Consider the following 21,729-nt stretch of genomic DNA (forward strand, 5'->3'; position numbering starts at 1 on the left):
AAACTTAAACATCATTACCAAATATTTTGTTGACATCTTTTGAAAATTTTTTATACAATCCTAGCAATCCCTCTATTAAATATAGTAGTTAGTGGAAAGCAACTAAACAAACTCTTTGTTAAAGCTTACTAATATTTCAATAAAATATGATACATGCATTATTGTATTTATAGAATTTTGAACCAGAAAAAATAAAAATATTAATTAAAAGTCACTTCTTCAATATTTTTCAACCCTACAAGAATGCGTCAACAATTAATCAACCCTGAAATTGTCAACTTGCCTGTCAACAGCCTCTTAACTACTTACTTCCTTTACATTCCTAGTCAAGCATTTTCATAAAATAATGTTAACTTCCTACTTCTAAAATTAAGTCTCCAGGTTACGACTTTATCACTTCTGAAGTCATCAGTTGCCTTCCAAAAATAAAAACTATTATTCATCTTATTTATTTTTACAATGCCACTAAACGATTTTTTCTATTTGTGTGAAAATTTTAATCTATTATTAATCTCTATACAATTACTTTCACTTTTCAAAAAAAAAAAAAAAGAAAAGAAATTAAAGAAATTAATAATCAACGTATTACTTACAAAATACTTGCAGATATCCATAAATACTCCCCAGTAACTATTAGTAAAAACAATTACTACCAATTAAGTTTCTACCAATCATATTATACCATTAACCAAGTACCTACATAATACCTAGTTTATTTTATTTTTCACTCTTTAGAAAAAAAAAAAAATAAATATATTGTATTTTTGTGTCTTCCTTAACATATAAGCATTCAGGGTCAGATTGACGCGGTGAGTTAAGCACTAAATAAGACTCGGTGGGCCGCTCAAAATATGGGCTGTTTATGAATTTTTAACAGTTATTTTGTTTTTAATAATAATGATAAATTTGTACAAACATTTGTAAAAAATATAATTGAAATAATATGTTATATAGTAATTCATCATTTTATTCGAGATAATTATATTTAAAAAAATAATTTTTTTTATTTTCAAATATTCTCTAGTCCCCAAAATATGTTTATTTATGTAAAATAGAATTATCAAATAAAATAAGAACCAGTTAGCACTTTAGTAGTTGTCTACATATTTGATAGGGTGATATAAATGTATGATATTGTATAATAACCAATAAATATTGATAATCATAAATTATGAACGTAAGTTCAAACATGAAACATGCTAAAAAATATTAAATTAATTAAATTATTTTGTTTAATTTATTTTAAATGAATTCATTTTTGAACGGAAAGATAATATGAGTTTTTTTTCAAAAAATAAAACCTTAAGTGTAAATAATGTGTACTGGATGCATTAACTACCCGTATAAATTATACATGTTAAAAAAAAAACAAGATTATAATTGCTCAAAACTTAATGCTTTGTAGATAATTAGTAATAAATAATATTACTATAATAGTACCATCATACTTTCTGTCACATAAATCCATCATTGACCAAACGTTATACCTAAATAATATGTACCAAACGTTATACCTAAATAATATGTATCAAAGTCTTGAACAAATATAATTAATACAATTTGCTTACCTACGCGTTAAGAAACGTACACTCGAAAAAAAATAATATACAACATAATAAATTATACATTTTTATGATTTGATAGTGAAAAGTTATTTTATATGAAGAACCATGAATCTAAAAAAAAGTCACTTTATATTACGTCACCAATTGCGCTTTAAATCTTGGAGAATTTCCTCAAATGGAAAAAGGACATATATTTTTATTAAGAGAGTTAATATGATAAAATAGTTTATTTTGAAATGTTTTATAAAAAAAATGTAACATCGTGTGTACTAGCGTGTTATTTGTGTTATTCACAAGACATTTAGTTCATATTGGTTTTATAAATTAACATTTGATCTTGATATATGAATGTGTTTAAAGAATTTTTTAGAAAATATAAATCCGATCTCTAGTGATGAAATTACAAGCTTTTAGAGAAATGTGAAAAATATATTTATATCTAGATTACCTATGGTTATGTATAACGAAGATTACTCGAATAGAGGAAAATACATTAGTATTGCAACTGACGTTTTTACATTTTGTAGATATATATTGTTGTACCGAATAAATGCAAATTAGGTACGCATTCGGAATAATATTATCTAAAATACAATTATATATTTTAAAATGAAAATACTTGAGTTATACAGGTGTATATATAACATTAAAGTATTAGTCATGAAACTTTATAATAGTATATTATAATATTGGTTATGAAACCTAATACTAGTAAAATATGAAAATATGACATATTTTCATAATTTTAATTTCCAATAAACCACTTAATATTATTTAAATTTATTTATAAATTTAAAATTTGATAAGAAAAAAATATATATACAGTATACTGTATATTATTACATAAATTATAGATATCAATGGATGCGTTTATTATAGTTTTCATATTATTATTTATGCAACCATACATAATGTAGGTATACGCCATACAGTATATTATATTATTATAATAACTCACGTTCTAATTAATTTTAATCAAATTCAATAACTATAAAAAACGCATGTACGTATAGTTAATCGTTATGTAACTCAAAGCGTTTCACAAACAAGCCTATTTATAGAATTTGTATCATTCGCGTACACATTTTTTTAGTATATAAGTGAATAATTAAACTGTTGTTATAATATTGTCGGGCAGATATTTTTCTATTATTTTCTGACTAAAAATACTAATCAATTAATCAAAAATAAATTTATATTTATAAATAAGTGTCTATTAGATTCTGAGTGGATCGATGAATGTATTTTTATTATAAATATTTGTACCTATTCTATAGAGTAGGTATGCGGATATGCATTTTTTGTTCTAATGATTAAGATTTAGGATAATTGTAAAGCCTTTGAAAACATGCGTTCGTAACTATACTTGGTAAGTAAAAAAAAGGATTATCAATTATAAGTAAATACAATGTTTTAATTTATTTCTTGAATAATGTGCACCAATCGCCATGACCTGCAACTTTGAAAAGTCTACGACATTCACTCTCATGAAATGTTTAATTACATTAATGTTATTATAAAATATTATTATTCACATTATAATATTATATAAATTAATATTATTGTATAGTGCGTAGGTGTTTATGCTACATAGATGGTTGTATAAATAAAGTTGTTTTTTTACTGAATTATGATTACGAATGATTCACGAACTAACGCAAAATCGATAAATATAATATTATTATGTATAGGGATAATTAGGTGACATTCGTTGTTTTGTTTTAGCGAATTTATAATAAGGTAGATCGATTTTTAATAGTAGGTCACATATTAAATTAGATCACAATCTATAAAGGCTATACATTTTTCGGAACACAATACTAATGATATACAATGTTTACGTGTGTTAATAATTAGAAAAATGTATAAAATAAAAAGGCTATATATTTAGTATATCAGTTAATTGAAATTTAATAAGTCATACGTTTTACATAGATTAATTTAGAATAAAGTTATAACCATATAAAACTAAAAAGGTTTAATTTATTTAATGTTTAAATATTTATATAAAGGGGCAAGGGTGTAAAATAACATGTTAATATGTTAAATTAAGAAAAACTATTTTTATATACCTACCATTAAGTTGGATATCAACTAAACGTTTCAAAAAATGTATTTATATCCAAAGACAAAGAGTTTGTGTTTAATAATTAAGGACGGACAAATAGGTATTAAGAATTCAATGTTTTTTTTTAATTAAAAGTTGTAGTAGTTACTAATTTTTAATAAAAATTCAACACACACACCTATAGTAACGCCCTTTTTCCTTATAATCGAATTTTTTCAATTACATTTTTATAAATTTGGTATATTCTACACATTTTAATTAATATTTATAACTATTTTATTGATTAATGTTTGAATAATAAATATTATATCATTACGTGTTAGGTAGAAGTGTAGTACGGTTTTTAGTACATATTAATGTATTATATAGTTATTTATGTTATATATTTATTGTACAGGAAAGGATATAGGTACTCTATTTTGAACTTCTACTAAACGAAAATATATTTCAATATAAAAAAGAAACTGATAAATTTGGATTACAATATATTACGTATATGGTATATACTATAATGGCTATTATACGTTCTAATTTAGATTCTGCTGGAGCTTTTTTTTTGTGTCTAAAGACACTTTTTCTAGTAGAAAAATCATTCACTCATCAATTTTAATTGATGTTTCTAGTAATAAATTAGAAATTTCTCATCATTTTTAAAATAACTGAGGAAATAAAAAATACAAACAATTGGTAGGTAATCATACCATAGTTTCCAAAAAGTTAGATTATTTTCACTCAGAATAGTTTTTATAGTTTTTCATCCTGTACAATGATTTATTAGCCAATATTATGATACTTAAAACAGTTAAAACTAGAAATGCTTGATATTAGAATAAAAAGATTAGATTTATATATTATTTTGAAATTAACTAATAGAAATAGGAATTGTTGAGAATTGCTTTCTTTATTAAACTTTAATGTTTCAAATCATAGAATTAAAATGTTGAATTATGTGCACTTCAGTGTTTGAACTATAGTCAAAATACTCCAATAAATGGATTAATACAATTCAAAACCATTTAAAATTTAAATGTTAATCTATTTTTTTATATCTCAATAAATGATTTTAGCTACAGTAAAAACTGTCTAATGCGGAATAGCATGAGACCAATCAAAAATTTCGCTTTAAGCAGTTTTCCGATTTATTCAATAAAGCGGAAAAATTCCGGATTATAAATTTGTATCAGTTTTCACATTAAAAAATAAATTTACAACATTTGTAATTTTTATTTTTTGAGTTAGAGATTAATTATTATCTTAATTTATTACTTAATTTATTTTTATAACTTATTTTAGATCAATTATAGACATATTTTCTTACAAAATTATTAAAAATTTATACATATTACATAAGTATGAAGGTTGGGAATTAAATTTAAACATTTAACTTTTCCAAAAATCATGTAAAGTTTTGTTTTGTTACTGTTGTTGCTATTTTTCCAATATTATATGTATTTAAATGGACATCACCTAGTATGTACAAGCAAGCTGTTCAGTATATATAACTGTGTACAACTGTTTTACAGCTATACGTACATTATACATACAGGATAAGTTTGTATCGCAGATACGATAATCAAAAAATACAAATTACTTAAATAATATAATATGTAGTGCAGTTTCATTTGATTATCATTTTACGATGTACCTACATATTCATATTAACGTAATACGACGCGTGTCATATTTCTGGCTTATGTAAGCATTTTACTTGCATTGGACCTACAAAACCGTTCCATTTCCACATTAGGAAGGTTCCGTTTTATCGAGGTTCAACGTCTATATAAAACTATAGAAACATGCCGGGACCATAGAAAAATCCCATATTGGATAGTTTTCTGTTTTATTCAGGGTCCACATTACACAGTTATCACTGTATTACCTAAATATTCCTTGGTTGGATAATTATTAAATCATTACATTCTATGTCATTGTCATGTATTCGAGTTAAGTTTTCATTGTTAAATATTTTTAATAATTTTTATTTATAGTGAATTATTTTTATTATAAACCTGTAAAATATCACATAATTATACTTGAATCAATCTAATTACCGATTATATTACTATTCGTTACTTTTGTATTATATTTAAGATTTGTCATTTTAACAACTATATATCATATTAAATCCTAGATGTATGTTTATATTTTTAAGTGAGTTTACCCGTTTAAATATACAAATATAAAAAATCTCATTGAATTTAAATTGTATAATAATATATCCATTATAGTGACATATTCAATGACAAGGTGGGTATACTGGACATTTACTGTACAGCATAACGGTTACGGTTGGGTTGCCTATTTTACGGCTTATTTTGTTTTGAATTTATAGGGAACTACGTACATAGGTCAATATTATAATTTTCCGGCATAACAAGGTCTTACTTGATATCGTTGATGTGGCATATATCCCATGGAATGCAATAATAAATAATTTTTTAACTACACTTATGTCATACTTGTATCATTTAAAATTACACACATCTTCTACAATATACTGTACACTGAACTATTCGAGTTAGGTTAGGATCATTAAGCATATTATAATATATTATGCACGCATTTATTTATTTATATACCATATATTTATCTAGGTAGTTACTATTTAATATTTATTGTATCGCATTGTACGTGTTGAATGAACCAAAAAAGAATTCCCTATTTTGGTTCATTAAATTCGTCAATAGTAATACTATTATAATTATCAAAAATAGTTGGGTACCAGTTAGTACAGTAGGTAATAATTAATAATAATGTAATTATTGGGGGAGGGGATCTCTTGTTCCATAAGGCCTTCGAAGGTATAAACTGGTTGTCCCCTCTTCACTGTTGTTGGTTGTCTGTTTAGTGTTTATCGACGACTGCATATAGACTTTTGTTAATCTGTTCGAATCGTTCATAGCAGCACTAACTGGTGAGTTTTCATGATTTATTATTTTTTTTTTTTTTTTTTTATTGTTTTACTTGTCCTAGACAGAATTCCGTGTTAATTATAAATTAAAAATATTTTGGTATGACAGATTACGTTGAGTTATTATCATCTTATTTTTGCTAATGGAATTTAGAGTAACATAAGTTTTACATTAAAAAGACAAGTATACTGTCTAAAGTTGATATTTTAATTATTTTTTGCTATTTATTAATGCATTTATTTAAGTATATTAAGCGATATTGTCTGTAGAAATTATTTTTATTATTGTGCGTACAAAAGTTATTAGATAGCTTTAATTATTTTAAGACTACAATAATTCAGTAAAAAAATTGAATTGTTTTTGATTTTAATTTTTTTTTTTTAAATAAATTATTATTAGTTACATATTTAATATCAAAAACAATTAAAAATATATGATATATATATATATAATATTTAAATATTTTGTTATTAATTTAAGGTATAAACAAATTTAACTTTTAAATTGCTTTTAATAATGATCTATAACCAGGGGCATTACAATGAGAGTGGAAATTAACCATATAAATATTAAATACCAAGTACCTAATTAATTGTTCGATCATACTTGGGATGCATATTTGATCAAAACTATAGTTGCATAACAAATAATATTTGTATCACTGAATAAATGAAATTATTATTTCATTTATTCAGTGTTTATACTTTGATATTTCTATAATTTCACCTGTGGCCTATCGTCAATAAAATACGAAAAACTTGTGAAATGTGTTATTCTATCTATATATGTAGTTAGAGGTGAAAATAAGAATATTTTTCATAACAAAAACAACAAACCCATAGTAAAAACAACTATAAAAACCTGTCTTGTTTGTATTCTGATATACTTTTATTATTTTTAAATAATAAAGATAAACATAATACGAAAAAACTACTTTTAATCATTAAATAATAATTTATAATTATGATAATAAGTATTTCTATTATTATTTGTATATTATCCATAATATAAATATTTGTGTACTAACATCTGAAACCAATTTGTATATTGCATATAATTTATATTATAAAAGTTATCATATTCATTAGATAGTGTCGAAACAAAATCGATTTTTAATTCAAGTAATATACACGGATAATTATCAATATATTTTAATATACCTATTATAATATTATATTATACGTCTTATAATAGTAATTACATACTTAATGTATTCCAAAAATGGTTAAATTGACTATTGTAACTTATTATGTGTTGTTACACTATAGATTTTAATAAATATTTCATATGTAAATAAATGTAGACTCTTATTAATATTTAATACAATCTAACAAGCATATTGGCAGTATTTTCCCTACAAATTTCTCAATATTAATAAACTATATTATTATTAGGACCTTGACGTTTCAATAATCTTTAATGAGTTCTAAAGTAGTTACCTATTTAGAATATTATTGTTGTACAATACCTAATACCTATAATTGTATATCATTATTTATTTCGATAGGAATCCTTTGGAGTTTGGGTCGTTAATTTCATGATAAATAATGTTATTAGTTTTAATTTAAAATTTGGATGTAGATTATTATTTATCATAAGTCTTTATTATTTATGATAATTATAATATGATATTTTATCGGTATTTCATCACTAATCACCAATCAATATTCTTCTGTTAAAAATAAGATATATTTAAATCATTTGTTTATATTCACAAAAATATTTATATATGCTATTTATGATACCAAGTTCTATTTAGATTTAATTCATACTTTATTTCTAAGCATATTGCTTTTACTCATAAAATTAAATTATAATTTGTCCATTTACGACTACTTTTACGTCAGAAATTTTAAGCCATTTAATTACGATTATTAAACAGCCGATTTCAATTTAAACGAAACACATCAAATACATTTTAAGTTATCAAGTTGAAAATCATAATATTTGTAAAATAATATACGCTTACGCGTAAAATAATAGTAAATCTCATTTATCAGTACCTAATTATCACATATATTTGTAAAATGTAAAATGATGCCATCGTTTTCTATAGTAGAATGTACAGTTATATAACGTATTGTTTTTAGACGATTAGTAAGGAGATTGAAAAGTAATTTTGGTTTAATTATTTAAACAGTTTGGCGATAATTTCAATTTATATTAATAAAACAATTTTTTTTTTGTTATGGCATTACTTTTGTTTTAGTGTTTCCAATAAATTTAAATTACAAATGCTCTGTTTAAGTATAATCTTTTGTCAAATATTTTTATTTTTATATAAAACAAAATCAATTGAAATAATATTATAACATACAAATTAGATTGTATTGATAATAGAGCCATTGATCTAGGTTAAAATTGAGTGTACATGAATTGTACATAATATATACATATTTTTTTGTATATTTTTGTTTATGCAAAAATGGTATGAAAATTGAAAATAAAGAAATTTACCCTAGAGAAACATAATATAATATAAGAACAAAAAGACAGAACGCTTAATAATACTAGTTTTGCACTCGAAGGCTATTGAAAATATTTGTTGATTTGTTGAAAAATATTTGGGGTGGGCCTTGGGATGAATTTTTTTTTTTGTTTTATAGAAAACCATCTGATCTCTATTACTATTATATCTGTTTGGTTTAAACATGTAGCAAAACGTTTGACTTGACTTTTCTCGCTGTACGAATTATAACGTATTATATTATAGGCTATTGTATTGTATGTTTATAAAATAATGTTTAGGTGTACACAATAAACGTGGCAGATCATAGAAATTACGGTTTTTATTGATAATTACGCCGTCACACGTCTTAACGACACTGTTTTATTATGATGTTCGTAGGAAAGTGTTAAGCAAAATAAAATTTAGTCATCGATATTATGTTCAATATAATGATCACCGGTGGAGCTAATTATTAGGTGTAAATCTTTTAGCGTAGTATTTTTGACATCTACTTCCGGACCAAACAAAAAAAAAAAAAAATTTAAATTCTAGTATAATGTACCTACATATTTTAATAATAATATAAAAAAAAATTGTTCTAATAGTACTATAGATGCGTCCATTCTTAGTCACATAATATACTTAATCTGTCCACTCAGCTCCCAGCTTACTTGGTTACACTCTGAACACACCCATCTTGAGTTCCGTGTCTCAAAAAATTATTTACACCACTGTTTATGAATATTATCATCATAATTATAATATTATTAATTATACAATAGTAATAAATAACAATAATAATGCACATGAAACTATTGGTACCTAGAGTAGGTTTTCGTAACAATTGAAATTTCGCAAAAAAAAAAAAAAAACTTTACAATGTTATACACCGGCTCCGGATAACGCTCGTCGACCTTCTGCGTTGGCATTTCAGTTTTTCCAGTGATTCGGATTTGACAGGCTCGCATTGTTTTATATAAAACGTTTTGGATGCCGGAAAACGGCGCACAATGTGAAAGCCGTACATACTAACAGCCTCAGGACACGGGAAACGGCCGAGACCTTGTACCCGCGTTGACGTTCTCTGCAGTGTATAAACGGCTATTATATTATTATAATAATTTTATAATCATTGTTATTTGTTGTTATTATTATAATTATTATTACTATAACACATTCTAAAATATTCACTGCCGACTTGTCCTCGGGTTATAGAGCGGCGGTAGTTTCATGATCGCGTCACGACAACGGCGTTTCAAATCATGGTTTATCTTTGGTACCTGTCCTATATAGGTTTAACTTTATATTTTTTTTTCATCGAATACTCAAACGACTTTATTATACTGAAATTGTAGTATAATGCAAAACCTACAAAATATTTGAAAAATATGTATAGCGATAGAAATAAAATGTGTCGTATAATATTATTTACCTAGTACCTACATAGTTTGTGTATCAACATTATTTAAATTTTAAAATACACGAGTATTATATAACGTGAATTTAAAATGATCTTACTTTTACAATATAAATTATTAGGATTAATGTAATCGACGACATTCGAAAATAAGTATACATACTTTTTTGGAGATTTTTACATGTACGAATTAGAATAACAAATATTTGTAATGGGCCGTCTCTTATGTGTAACCTATATTTCTGACTCCTTACAAAACCTGTAAGGGACATTACATTTTTTATTGGCAAATTACAAAGTCATACAACTTGAAATTTAAAAAAATGTATTTTGGCTATATTATATTTTTACTATTTTTATAGTTATATTAAGTGGTTTATTCAAGCTATTAATTTATTCTCAATTCTAAAATATTTATGAGCATGACGTTTATAACGAAGTATAGAATGTTTAGTTTCCTCGAAACAGAGCAGTTCACGCGTGATAACTATTCCAGATTAGTTTCAAAGAGTTTACGGCTTATAAAACAAGTAAAATATCCCTTATTATTACTATTGAGGATATGGAAAATTAGATATAGGATATATTATGTACCTAAGTTTCGGAGAAATCGAGGTGATACTACGTTTATTATTCGTTAGGGATTAAGCAGAACTCGTAGACTTTTAAACTGATTGCAGGCCACACAGTTAGTTATGTTCTAGACTTTTGGACTTTTGGTACAGAATGAGTACCATCGATATAAACTGCTCGTTAGCTGTCGTGTATTCGTTTCCCGCACGTTTTGTTTTACCAACTTTACGGAATAACGGCTGCGAATTACGTTTAATACTAATGCACATCGCGTTTATACGTAACGTGTAATAATGCACTTGTACGAAATATGTTGTTCTCAGGTAAAGATGGCGAGAATAACGCTAGCAATACTGATTTTGGGGTGCTGCACATGCGCCGTGTGGTCGGTAAACGATCGGTTGCGGGAAGTGTTTAGCTGGCGGCAATTGGACTTTACGTTCCCAGACCAGAAGACAAGGCAGGCGGCCATTGCCAGTGGCGAGTACGTGCAGGCGAACAACTTGCCACTGGGCCTGGAGGTGTGGCGGGACAAGTTGTTCATCACCGTGCCCCGGTGGAAGGCCGGAGTGGCGTCTACGCTCAACTATGTGTCCCTCGGATCGGGTAATTAATTATTTTATATTACGATAATCGATATCTTAGGTGCTGTAATGAAAAAACGAAATAATAATAATAATAATAATAATAATAATAATAATATTGATATGATTAATATAACGTCATGTACGCTAACCCGCGGCGTCAGACTGCGAGAGGGCTACGTGTGAATACGCGCGCGGTAATCGTACAACGATGACCACCGCCGCGCTTGACCCACATGACCCTAAGCCGTGACGCCGCAGTCTGTGTGCAACCGCGCACACGCATAAATCTATAATAATATTATCTGTCCATCACAGAAACGTCCTATACTTTCCGTTGCTTTTCTATCATGCATTTAATATTATATTTGATTGCCCATCATCGTGTGTACTACATTGCATGTTTGCGACCTTTGCGCCATGTCCGTTTGTCTTTGTATGGGCACCTACGTATGTATAATATAATATAATATATACGTACCACGCGTTATTAGTATAAAATAAAATAGGTGTTTATACTTCGGTGGCGGTCGGTTGAAAGCGGTTTATTATATAACGCCTGTTTTAATATAATAATATATTGTGCGTAATGATAATATTACGTAATCGTGTAATAATCAGTGTCCGATGATGCTGCCTATAGATAATATTTATTTTGAACAGGGGCAAAATCAATAATGTTTCAAATACTTATAGCGTGATTAGTAGTATCTATAAATAAAATTACACGCACAAATTAATTTGTCAGGAGTGGGGGGAGAGGAGCAAGTGATCGGTCTTGTACCACCAATGGGCGGCCATGATGGTAATGATAGATAACATATATGAGATACCCTTTCAATAAATTAAAATGTTAAATACGACCGTAATTTAATATGATCGCACAGTTTCACATTTTACACGCTGTTATGTAAATAAAATTAAAAATTATAATTTAAAAAAAAAATCGTCCAGTTATGAGTGTCCAAGTGCTATACACATTCGATTACATATAGCCAGATTAGGTAATCCACTCATAATCAAACTATAGGCAACGAAATATCCTATTGTTTTCGGATAGTTTCTTTTTGTTATCCTAATTTAATAAAAAAATGTATAAAATTATTTAGGCATATTTTAATACAATATGCGATGTACCGATGAATTAAAGCTACATTTGCAAGTGTGTGGGGTGCATGGTAATATGGTGTGTTGGTAGATATGGCGTAGAGCATTGAGCTTTTTGTTATGGGCATGAAAATTATGAGCACATACATATATATAGTATCGCGTTCGATTTCTATATATTTCAATAACGTTATGGTATTGCAAACGGTGGTGTAAACCAAACATACACGATATATTGTTACGGACGTTGGGCGTTCAGAAAACGGTCCTAGACTGAAAATATATTGCGAAACGGGAATGTATATAGTGTGCTAGTGTGCAGTGGATAATAATCAACGATAATATCATTGCGTAAAGGAGGTCGAAAACGTTTTTTGTGCGCGTCCGTTTTTTATTATTACACGCGACATATTTCTGATGCGGTAAGCTGCAGAACGTCAGTTGTTCCGTCCGCGGCAATTCGACTCGAACCACCGTAAATCGTGTCATTCTACGTTGGAGTAATCGGACGGGATCCAATAACAACGTCGTCGACGGATATTTCGTATACGAAAGTGATATTTGCAGAAGAAAAAAAAATCCGTATTATGCGTTCATCGTCGTAAAAACTAATAAAATGTGGCAACGCGCGAGTTACAAAATCGTTCTACGCTGACACACACGTACGCACATCGCACATGACGCGGTGTATCGTGTATAATACAACAATAATAATAATAATAATTATTATTATTATTATTGTATCGGTGTGTTCTCATGAAAAGTGAAAACGACGTCAGCGTGTATTCGTGTCGTAACTCCGTGTCCCGCATTCGACCAATGCCAAGCCGTTCAATATTCTCACACGTGTCTTGTAACTCGTTCGTATTTTGTCTTCAATAAAATTGATCCGAACCGCCCGCTAAAGAGTTGACGTACGACAAAAACGAATCGTCCTAATCGGTCCCGATTGTCGAACGGCTAATAAATACTACGGTGGTAGAAAATAATCCATTAGCGTGACTGCGCGTCTCGTCAAATTATCCGGCTAGCTCGTGCGGAAAAAAAAAAGATACTTACGCTTCGACTCCCGGTGGTTATGTATTACTATATTTCCCGGTTTGTTTGATTTTGCTTCCACTGTATTTAGTTTTAACCACGCCATTTAGATTAAAATGTATTTATGCAGTAAATTTAATATTAATTTTATCGATCAAATCCAAAAAAAAAAAACACGGAGAAGTGCGTTTTAATAGAAATAGATTTTTTACGCACACGTGGTCTGTAGAAACAGATTTTAATGCCGGTTAGTTATTAATCATTAATATCGACTGATCTTGCACAATATTTTGTAGTGTAATGAGTTAATATAGTAATCACTGTAGTTATTGATTTTGGTAGTTTTAAATAATACACGCTACGCAGCACTATTTATTTGCTAATGCTTGATTTAAGTGAATCGTTAAATTTCAGTTTATTTTATATGCAGAATAACAATGTAGTATGCATGGTGATAATTTGAATGTACAATACTAAGAAGACAAAACTAGTATTCGTAAGTATATTGAAATATTTAATTTAATATTTAATTTATATATGGCGTAGTTAAGGGAAATTAAAACATCGATTTAAGGGCTGCATCTGAGTTCCGTCCCGAGAACCTTTTTTTATACCAATTCCGTCCCGGTTAAAAAAATGACACATACCAATTCCGTCCCGGTTAAAAAAAAGACACATACCAATTCCGTCCCGGTTAAAAAAAAAAAGAAGAATTAAAATAATAATAAAATATAATATGTATAATATTGTTGTTATAAAATATTTACAAAAAAATATAGGTATTCATAATATTAGAGTACATCTTCATAATTTAATTATAATTAATCGTAATAATATAAATAATAAAAATCAATAAATATTAAACAGTTAGTTAGTCAAACAGGCATATTGTAATATAAAAATAAATATACTATTTTTAAATAGTCAAAATAAAAATATAATACATTTTTAAAAATTTGAAATTGGATTGAATTTAAAGGATATTTCTTTTACAAATTCCAATCGTGATATTTGACCTGAACTATATTTATACATTTTTTCTTTAATAAAATCTTCTTTAGCTAATATAGGGTTCCTTCGTTTTATGGTACTTCTTAATTTGATATAGGAATCTTGTTGTATATATTTTAAAGCTTCTATAAATTGATAAATATTTGGGTGGGCATGATAAAACATTCCATTGAATTTAGAATGAAATGATTCACAGTTATTTGTGGTACGGAAAGTACTATGCGAAAATTCAGCCCAGATACGAGGTGGAAAAGTAGATTCAGGTGAAATATAATTATCGACCAAGTAATCTAGAAATAAGTCTATTTTTCTATCAACTGGTTTGATTCCCATCATTTCGGACGCAAAAAAATCACCTACTTCATCTGGTGTTAAAAATGGCAATCCAAATATATACTTTAAAAATCTACCAATCTCAGAATTTTTATTCCTATAAAAAGTGGACAATTTTAGATCTTGAATTTTACGCCACCATGATTGACCTAAGTGAAATCGACATCCTCTTAAGTCTATTTCTGGCCAAACTGCATATACGGCATTATGTATAGCCTTTTCAAAATCTGCATAAATAGTTTTTGGTGTAAATTTTAACTGGAGATTATCAAATTCTGTTCTTAAAAATTTAAAAGCATGTTCATACGTGTTTTTAGTTTTGTCTGGCAGTAAAAAAAATACTAATGGAATATAATTATTTGAATCTTTTAATCCATGAATAGTAAAAAATTGTGTGAATTGTTTTGGGCAACATTTAAAGGTTCCATCAACATAAATAGTACTAATTTTACTTAAATGAGATAAGTTTGTATTGCAAGTAAACATAATAATGTGTGTAATTGGATCATTTATAATTAAAAAATTTTCGTCATTATTTGTATATATCGTCGTTTTTTTCAATAATTCATGAACGTCTTCAATGGATGTGGGTAACATTGATAATATGGAAGACCTTGCACGGTGAATATTTTTTCTAATTAAGTCTATATCATTAGAGGTAATTGTATTAACATCATGATTAGAAAGTTCTTTATGAATAAGTTTTGCTGGTTTTTCACAAATATCATCAACAGCTTTTCTTTTTAATTTATTATTAAGCTTTTGACGATTTAAATTAGTTTCATCAGTTCTATCATGGCTGTGATTTAAATTTTCAAAGACAATTCCTTTATTTTTTCCTAATGTAAAAAATTATTTTAAGTACCTATATGCCTTATTATAAAAACTTAATTATTATAAATTTAGTTATCTTACCAATTTTTATATATGCTTTACATTGTTTTTGAATACACTTCCAGCGTTCAATATTATTATTCAATTCTTTATGAAAACAAAATTTAAATTCATTTTTAATAATTAACATTTTACCTTTTTCACTGTACATAGTATCCATATTTAATAGTTATATTAAATGACACGTAAACGCACAAATAACGACTGAAAAGTTTATTTTGTTTCGTTAACTAAAATCTTATTATATATTATCTTTATTTCTATGTGATATGATATTGTTAAATTCAATTATTTAGTGCGATAACTGAAAATAATATTATCTTTATTTCTATATAATAGGATATTGTTAAATTCGATTATTTGGTGCAATAACTGAAATAAATATCATCTTTATTTCTAAAAGACTTGATGCAAGACAGAATTAGTATATTATCCATTAAGAAAAACCTGGGACGGAATTAGTATGTTCATTAAAAAAAGCTGGGACGGAACTAGTATACCTTTAATTTCAATTTTTATATATGGGACGGAACTCGGATGCAGCCGATTTAAGAGGTTAAAATAAAATAAATGGTTGTGGCTGAGTTTAAGGTAATATTTTTAAACATTTTAATTGAATAATATGAACTCCAACCGCGGGATGTAGTTTTAAATTACATTATATTTTGTAGAATTTTCTATAAAATAATAACTGTTGCTGCTGTTAAGTGCTATTTTATCTTATTTATATAAGCACACTTGTACTAAAATTCAATTTCTATGAATTCTCATCCGACCGTATAAAATATGGTGATATACATTTTCAGTGAAAATGTTAATTTAATTATACCTACGCGAAGTCACTTCTTTGCGTCTGTGTATTGATTTTACAGACTTGCACTCGTTAATATGTATGTAAAACTATACGTATATTATATTGAGTTGCTTATTTTTGTTTTTGCGTGCGCACAGAGATTTATAATCATATTATGCAAATTGTTATTCGACGATTTCATAACAGCGTCTACGTGTAATATTATTCGTAATGTATATACAAAATACACACACGCGCGCGCGCATATATTTATGTATGTACAATATGTATATATATATATATATATTATATTTATCACGAGGGATGAATCCTTATTTGATATTAACTTTATTACAGTTGCAAACATTATTGCTGAAAACCATTATGTTATTATATATAAACATATTTTATATTGATATAAACTATACACAATTTATACGCGAATACCTACATTCGTATATCACAAAGTTTTCTGTTTATTTTCAGAGCCGGAAAACCGATCGCCCAATCTGATTCCGTATCCAAGCTACGAACAGAACCGTTTGGCATCGAACTCGACAGATCGAATTGTGTCGGCGTTTCGCGTCAATGTCGACGTTTGCGACCGACTGTGGTTGGTCGACACCGGCTTGGAAGACGTGTGGGGCCAGGCCATATCCGTGCAGACGCCTAAACTCATGGTGTTCGACTTGAACACGGACACGCTGATTAGGCAGTACACGTTCAGAGACGAAGACATGAAACCCGACTCGTTCTTCGCCAACATCATTGCCGACACCACCAAAGACACATGCGACGACGCGTTCGCGTACGTACCGGACCTGGGCGGATACGGACTGGTCGTATACAGCTTCGCGACGAACACGTCGTGGAGGATCAAGCACCACTTCTTCCACTTCGACCCGCTGTCCGGCAACTTCCACGTGGGCGGCCAAAACTTCCAGTGGACCGATGGTATATTTGGCGTGGCCCTGTCTCCGGTCAAGGAGGACGGGTACAGGACGCTGTACTTCCATCCGCTGTCCAGTACCCGGGAGTTTTGCGTGTCTACGCACATCATCCAGAACGCCAGCCTCGCGTCGGATAGCTACTACGAGTACAAGATACTGGGGTCCAGGGGCCCGAACACCCAGGCCAGCGGGTCGTCGCTGGACGAGAACACCGGCGCGCTCTTCTACACCCAGATAAACAAGGACGGCGTGGGTTGCTGGAACTCGTTCCGGAATGCTGATGAGTATTCCGCCGACACCAACTACCTGGTGGCATCCGACAGCCAGACGCTAGAGTTCCCCAACGATCTCAAAGTGGACAAGACCGGAACGCTGTGGGTGCTCTCCGACAAACTGCCGCTGTACCTGTACAGGGGACTGGAAAACAACGAAACCAACTACAGGATCTTTAACGCCCCCGTCGTAGACGTCATTAAGGGTACCGTCTGTGACATTAAATAGTTATATTGACGGTACGTCATGGTACCGACTGCTATCATCTACTACATCGCTGGTTTCTCATACCTCACAAAATCCAGTACTTATTTTACACTATACATATCATTGAGAATAACAATTTAGTACACGTCGCGTCGTATTTTTATGTTATTTTATAATTTATTGAAATAGACATATTATACAGTATTATTATTTTGTATATTGATTTTTTTTCAATAAAAATGTTTTTGAACAGTTTGTGTGAATTTTTACCCATTTAATAAATCTTTATATTATTTTGTTGATTACAACGTAAGTATCTACTGTAATTATTATTATTAAAAAAAGTATTTGCAAATTTTTATTTCCGTGGATAAATTCAATTATTTTGACTGTGAAGAAAATTATACTTTATTTTTAACCGTTTACATTATTAATTGGTTATATTTTTTTTAATAAATATAAATCTATGTTATGTTTTGATGGATAAATAGCTGCAGTAATTTTATAGTTTTTTAATGATAAAAATCAGCGCATAATATAAGTTGAATGTTTAAATAGTTTAGAAAAAAAATAAAAACGATTTACATATGTACATATGTTAGATTCCTATACTAGTGAATTTCTGTGTCGTAAAGAAAATAAATATATTTATTATGTATTTATTCTAAAAAAAATTAAATTGTTAAATTAATTTTCCACTTAATTGTTGATAATTTAAATTATTTAATAATAGTACCTAGTTATTTTTATTTGTCTATGATTGTTTAATCGTATATTCGATTAATACTGATGTTTTTACATGTTAGTAATCATATCTAATATAAGAACGTACATCAACAAGTTTTAGTGACATTTTTTGAACAGCTATTTTAAAGATTATTTTTTAACAATAATTACTGATGACTAGTCTATAGGTGTAATGTGTATCGTTATCAAGTTAAAATTATAAATACTATTTATGTCAACTTACAAATTATTAAATGACGTATTGTTATTTAATTATCATTGTTATTACATAGCGAACACGAAGCTGCCAGAATACAAATTTAATTAAAACGAACTATTAGTAGTTAAAATATAAATTGTCAGGGGAAAAAAATTACACACATCTTAGCACGACGTTTTGGTTTTTATATTTTATATTTATAACAACGGTTGCTTTTCCAGAAAAATTACCCAAATCCAAGACGCATTGTTAAAAACACAATACGTCTTATCGAACCGACTGCCGTCTTCCTAAATCGTTCATCTGTTTTTTTTTTTGTATTCATATTTTAGTAACGATTGCCTTTATATAGTCTATATGCATTTTATAGGTTCAAATCAAAACCGTTCGCCACGGCTGGTGCCTTACCCGAACTACGCGATGAACCGACTGCCGTCTTCCGGTCAACGGATCACCGACCGGATCATCAACACGTACCGACTGAGCATAGACGTGTGCGACCGCTTGTGGGTAATCGACATGGGAATCGCGAACGGCACGAAGCTCGGCCAACCGCAACTGTTCGTCATCGACCTGAACACCGACCGGGTCGTTCGACAGTATGTCGTTACCGCGAACTTGTTGCGCGTGGACGGCAACTCCTGGTTCCCGGGCCTGGTGGCGGACGCGGATTGGAAGTCGTGCGACCGCGCGTACGCTTATTTGCCGGACATTGGCGGCGGCCTGTTGGTGTACGACTACCGGCGCAACACAGCTAGACGGATTGAACACCACTACTTCTACTTCGACCCGTTGGCCACCGTGTTCAACATCGGCGGTGTCCGCATCGAGTGGCCGGACGGTATGTTCGGTGTGGGCCTGTCCGAACGCCATCCGGACGGCTACCGGACGCTCTACTTCCAGGCCATGTCCAGTACCAGGATGTTCTCGGTGAACACGAGCGTCCTGCAGTCGAACAGGAGCCTCTCGGACACGTTCCAGGAGTACCGGCACCACGGCCATCGAGCCGCCGGAATGCAGGCCGGCCCCATGTCCATGGACCAGGTCACCGGAACCGTTTTCTACGCGCTCGTCAACCAGGACGCGATAGGCTGCTGGAACCCGAGACGGCACGAACGGCTGTCCGGCGACACGTCGGCTGTGCTGGTGCAGGACTCCGAGACACTCGAGTTCCCGGCCGACATCAAGGTGGACATGGACTCCAACCTGTGGGTGCTCAGCGACAGGATGCCCCGGTTCCGGTTCCAGGTGCTCAACTTTGACCTGAACGACGTCAATTACCGTGTGTTTAGGGCGCCCGTCGCCGACGTCGTCCGTGACACGGTTTGTGAATCGCAGTTGAACGGAAATCGGCTGTTATCCAGTTCCGAAAATCAATCGCGACCACGGCCCATCACCTCCTCTAACATGGGATGGAACACGCCGAGTGACAAGAGAAGCGACTTTGATTAGGGTTAAATTAGCCATATAATGGTGCACGCACGCGTGTACCAGTATTTAATGCACATTTTATTATTTATTATTATTTATATTACTTGACGAAATAATGTTTTAAGTGTCATCGGGACTGACCAATGATGGATTTTGTGATTTTATTTTTATAATTGTTTACCGTTTAGCATGTTTACCTGTTTACAATGCTTTAAAACTGTGAACTCTTTTTTAGTTCTAGTTAAATATTATATTTAATGTTGTGATCAATGCGTCATGGAAAATAAATTAAACGCAGTAATTTTATTAACATGAAACGGGGTTACGTTGTGTTATGAAAGTAGATAGTAAATCAATGGTAAATTAATGTTATTATTTATAGTCTCTGGGCGCAAATATAAAATATGTAAGCTTGAAAATTAAAACAAACAACAAAACAGACTACCCACGTACTATAAACTCTATTGTACTGATACACAAAGAATTTGAATGCATGCAAAATATTGCAATTATATTATTCGCGAATTTATCGACCAAATCATAACTTTTTATATCTGTCATAGTAATAATTTTACCTGCGTGAACATGATCGATTAAGCGAATGAAAATGATAAAGCCAAATCTAATGACGATCTGAATATAGGAAACAAAACTGCTGCTAGTGTTTAATTAGAATGATGAAAGTGAAAGGCTGGTTAAAGTGCCTGAGATTTTTTATTAAAAATTTAAAACTAAATAATCTGTAAAAGTTATTATGATGGTATATAGTTGTATAAAAAGTGTTATGAAAAATTTACCGATTTAAAGTAAGTAGATCATAGAATAGCTTTAGAGTTAAAAATTAACACGAGATGACGAACTCATGATCGATGATACACGACTAATATGTTTTATTATATTAATAATTATGATTTTAATTCAAACTTTTTATACTTAAATGCCAAGTTAAGATTTAATGGAATAGAATATGTGTCGACGTTTATTTGATAATCATTTTGAGAAGAAACATTTGCTAAAGATAGCGTAATTGTTTTTTAAGGTTATTCATCTAATAACTGTTATTTTAAGCCATTTAGATAAGTAAAATATTATGGTTTAATATTTATCTTGATAATGCTGATTTCATTAAAGTAATGAATGACAGCTAAAGCTAACTAGTTAATTTGTTTAATAGAAAT

The 21,729-nt window shown here is 29.7% G+C and overlaps 1 protein-coding gene across 2 annotated transcripts; it reads left to right on the forward strand.

The window, feature by feature from the left end:
* The first annotated feature begins 6,460 nt into the window (after positions 1 to 6,460).
* Positions 6,461 to 21,027, forward strand: LOC112596115 (protein yellow). Of its 2 annotated transcripts, none has more exons than XM_025341613.1 (3): positions 6,461 to 6,547; positions 11,308 to 11,590; positions 19,491 to 21,027. In XM_025341613.1, the coding sequence occupies exons 2-3, from the start codon at positions 11,314 to 11,316 to the stop codon at positions 20,570 to 20,572; spliced, it is 1,359 nt and encodes a 452-aa protein (XP_025197398.1). In that variant the 5' UTR covers positions 6,461 to 6,547; positions 11,308 to 11,313; the 3' UTR covers positions 20,573 to 21,027. The 2 variants fall into 2 exon arrangements, with proteins under 2 accessions (XP_025197398.1, XP_025197399.1); XM_025341614.1 differs by lacking the exon at positions 19,491 to 21,027 and adding an exon at positions 17,231 to 18,392.
* Positions 21,028 to 21,729: the final 702 nt, after the last annotated feature.

Source organism: Melanaphis sacchari, unplaced genomic scaffold (genome assembly GCF_002803265.2).
Source record: "Melanaphis sacchari strain LSU unplaced genomic scaffold, SCAv2.0 Contig2_pilon_pilon, whole genome shotgun sequence".
NCBI classification, from domain to species: domain Eukaryota; kingdom Metazoa; phylum Arthropoda; class Insecta; order Hemiptera; family Aphididae; genus Melanaphis; species Melanaphis sacchari.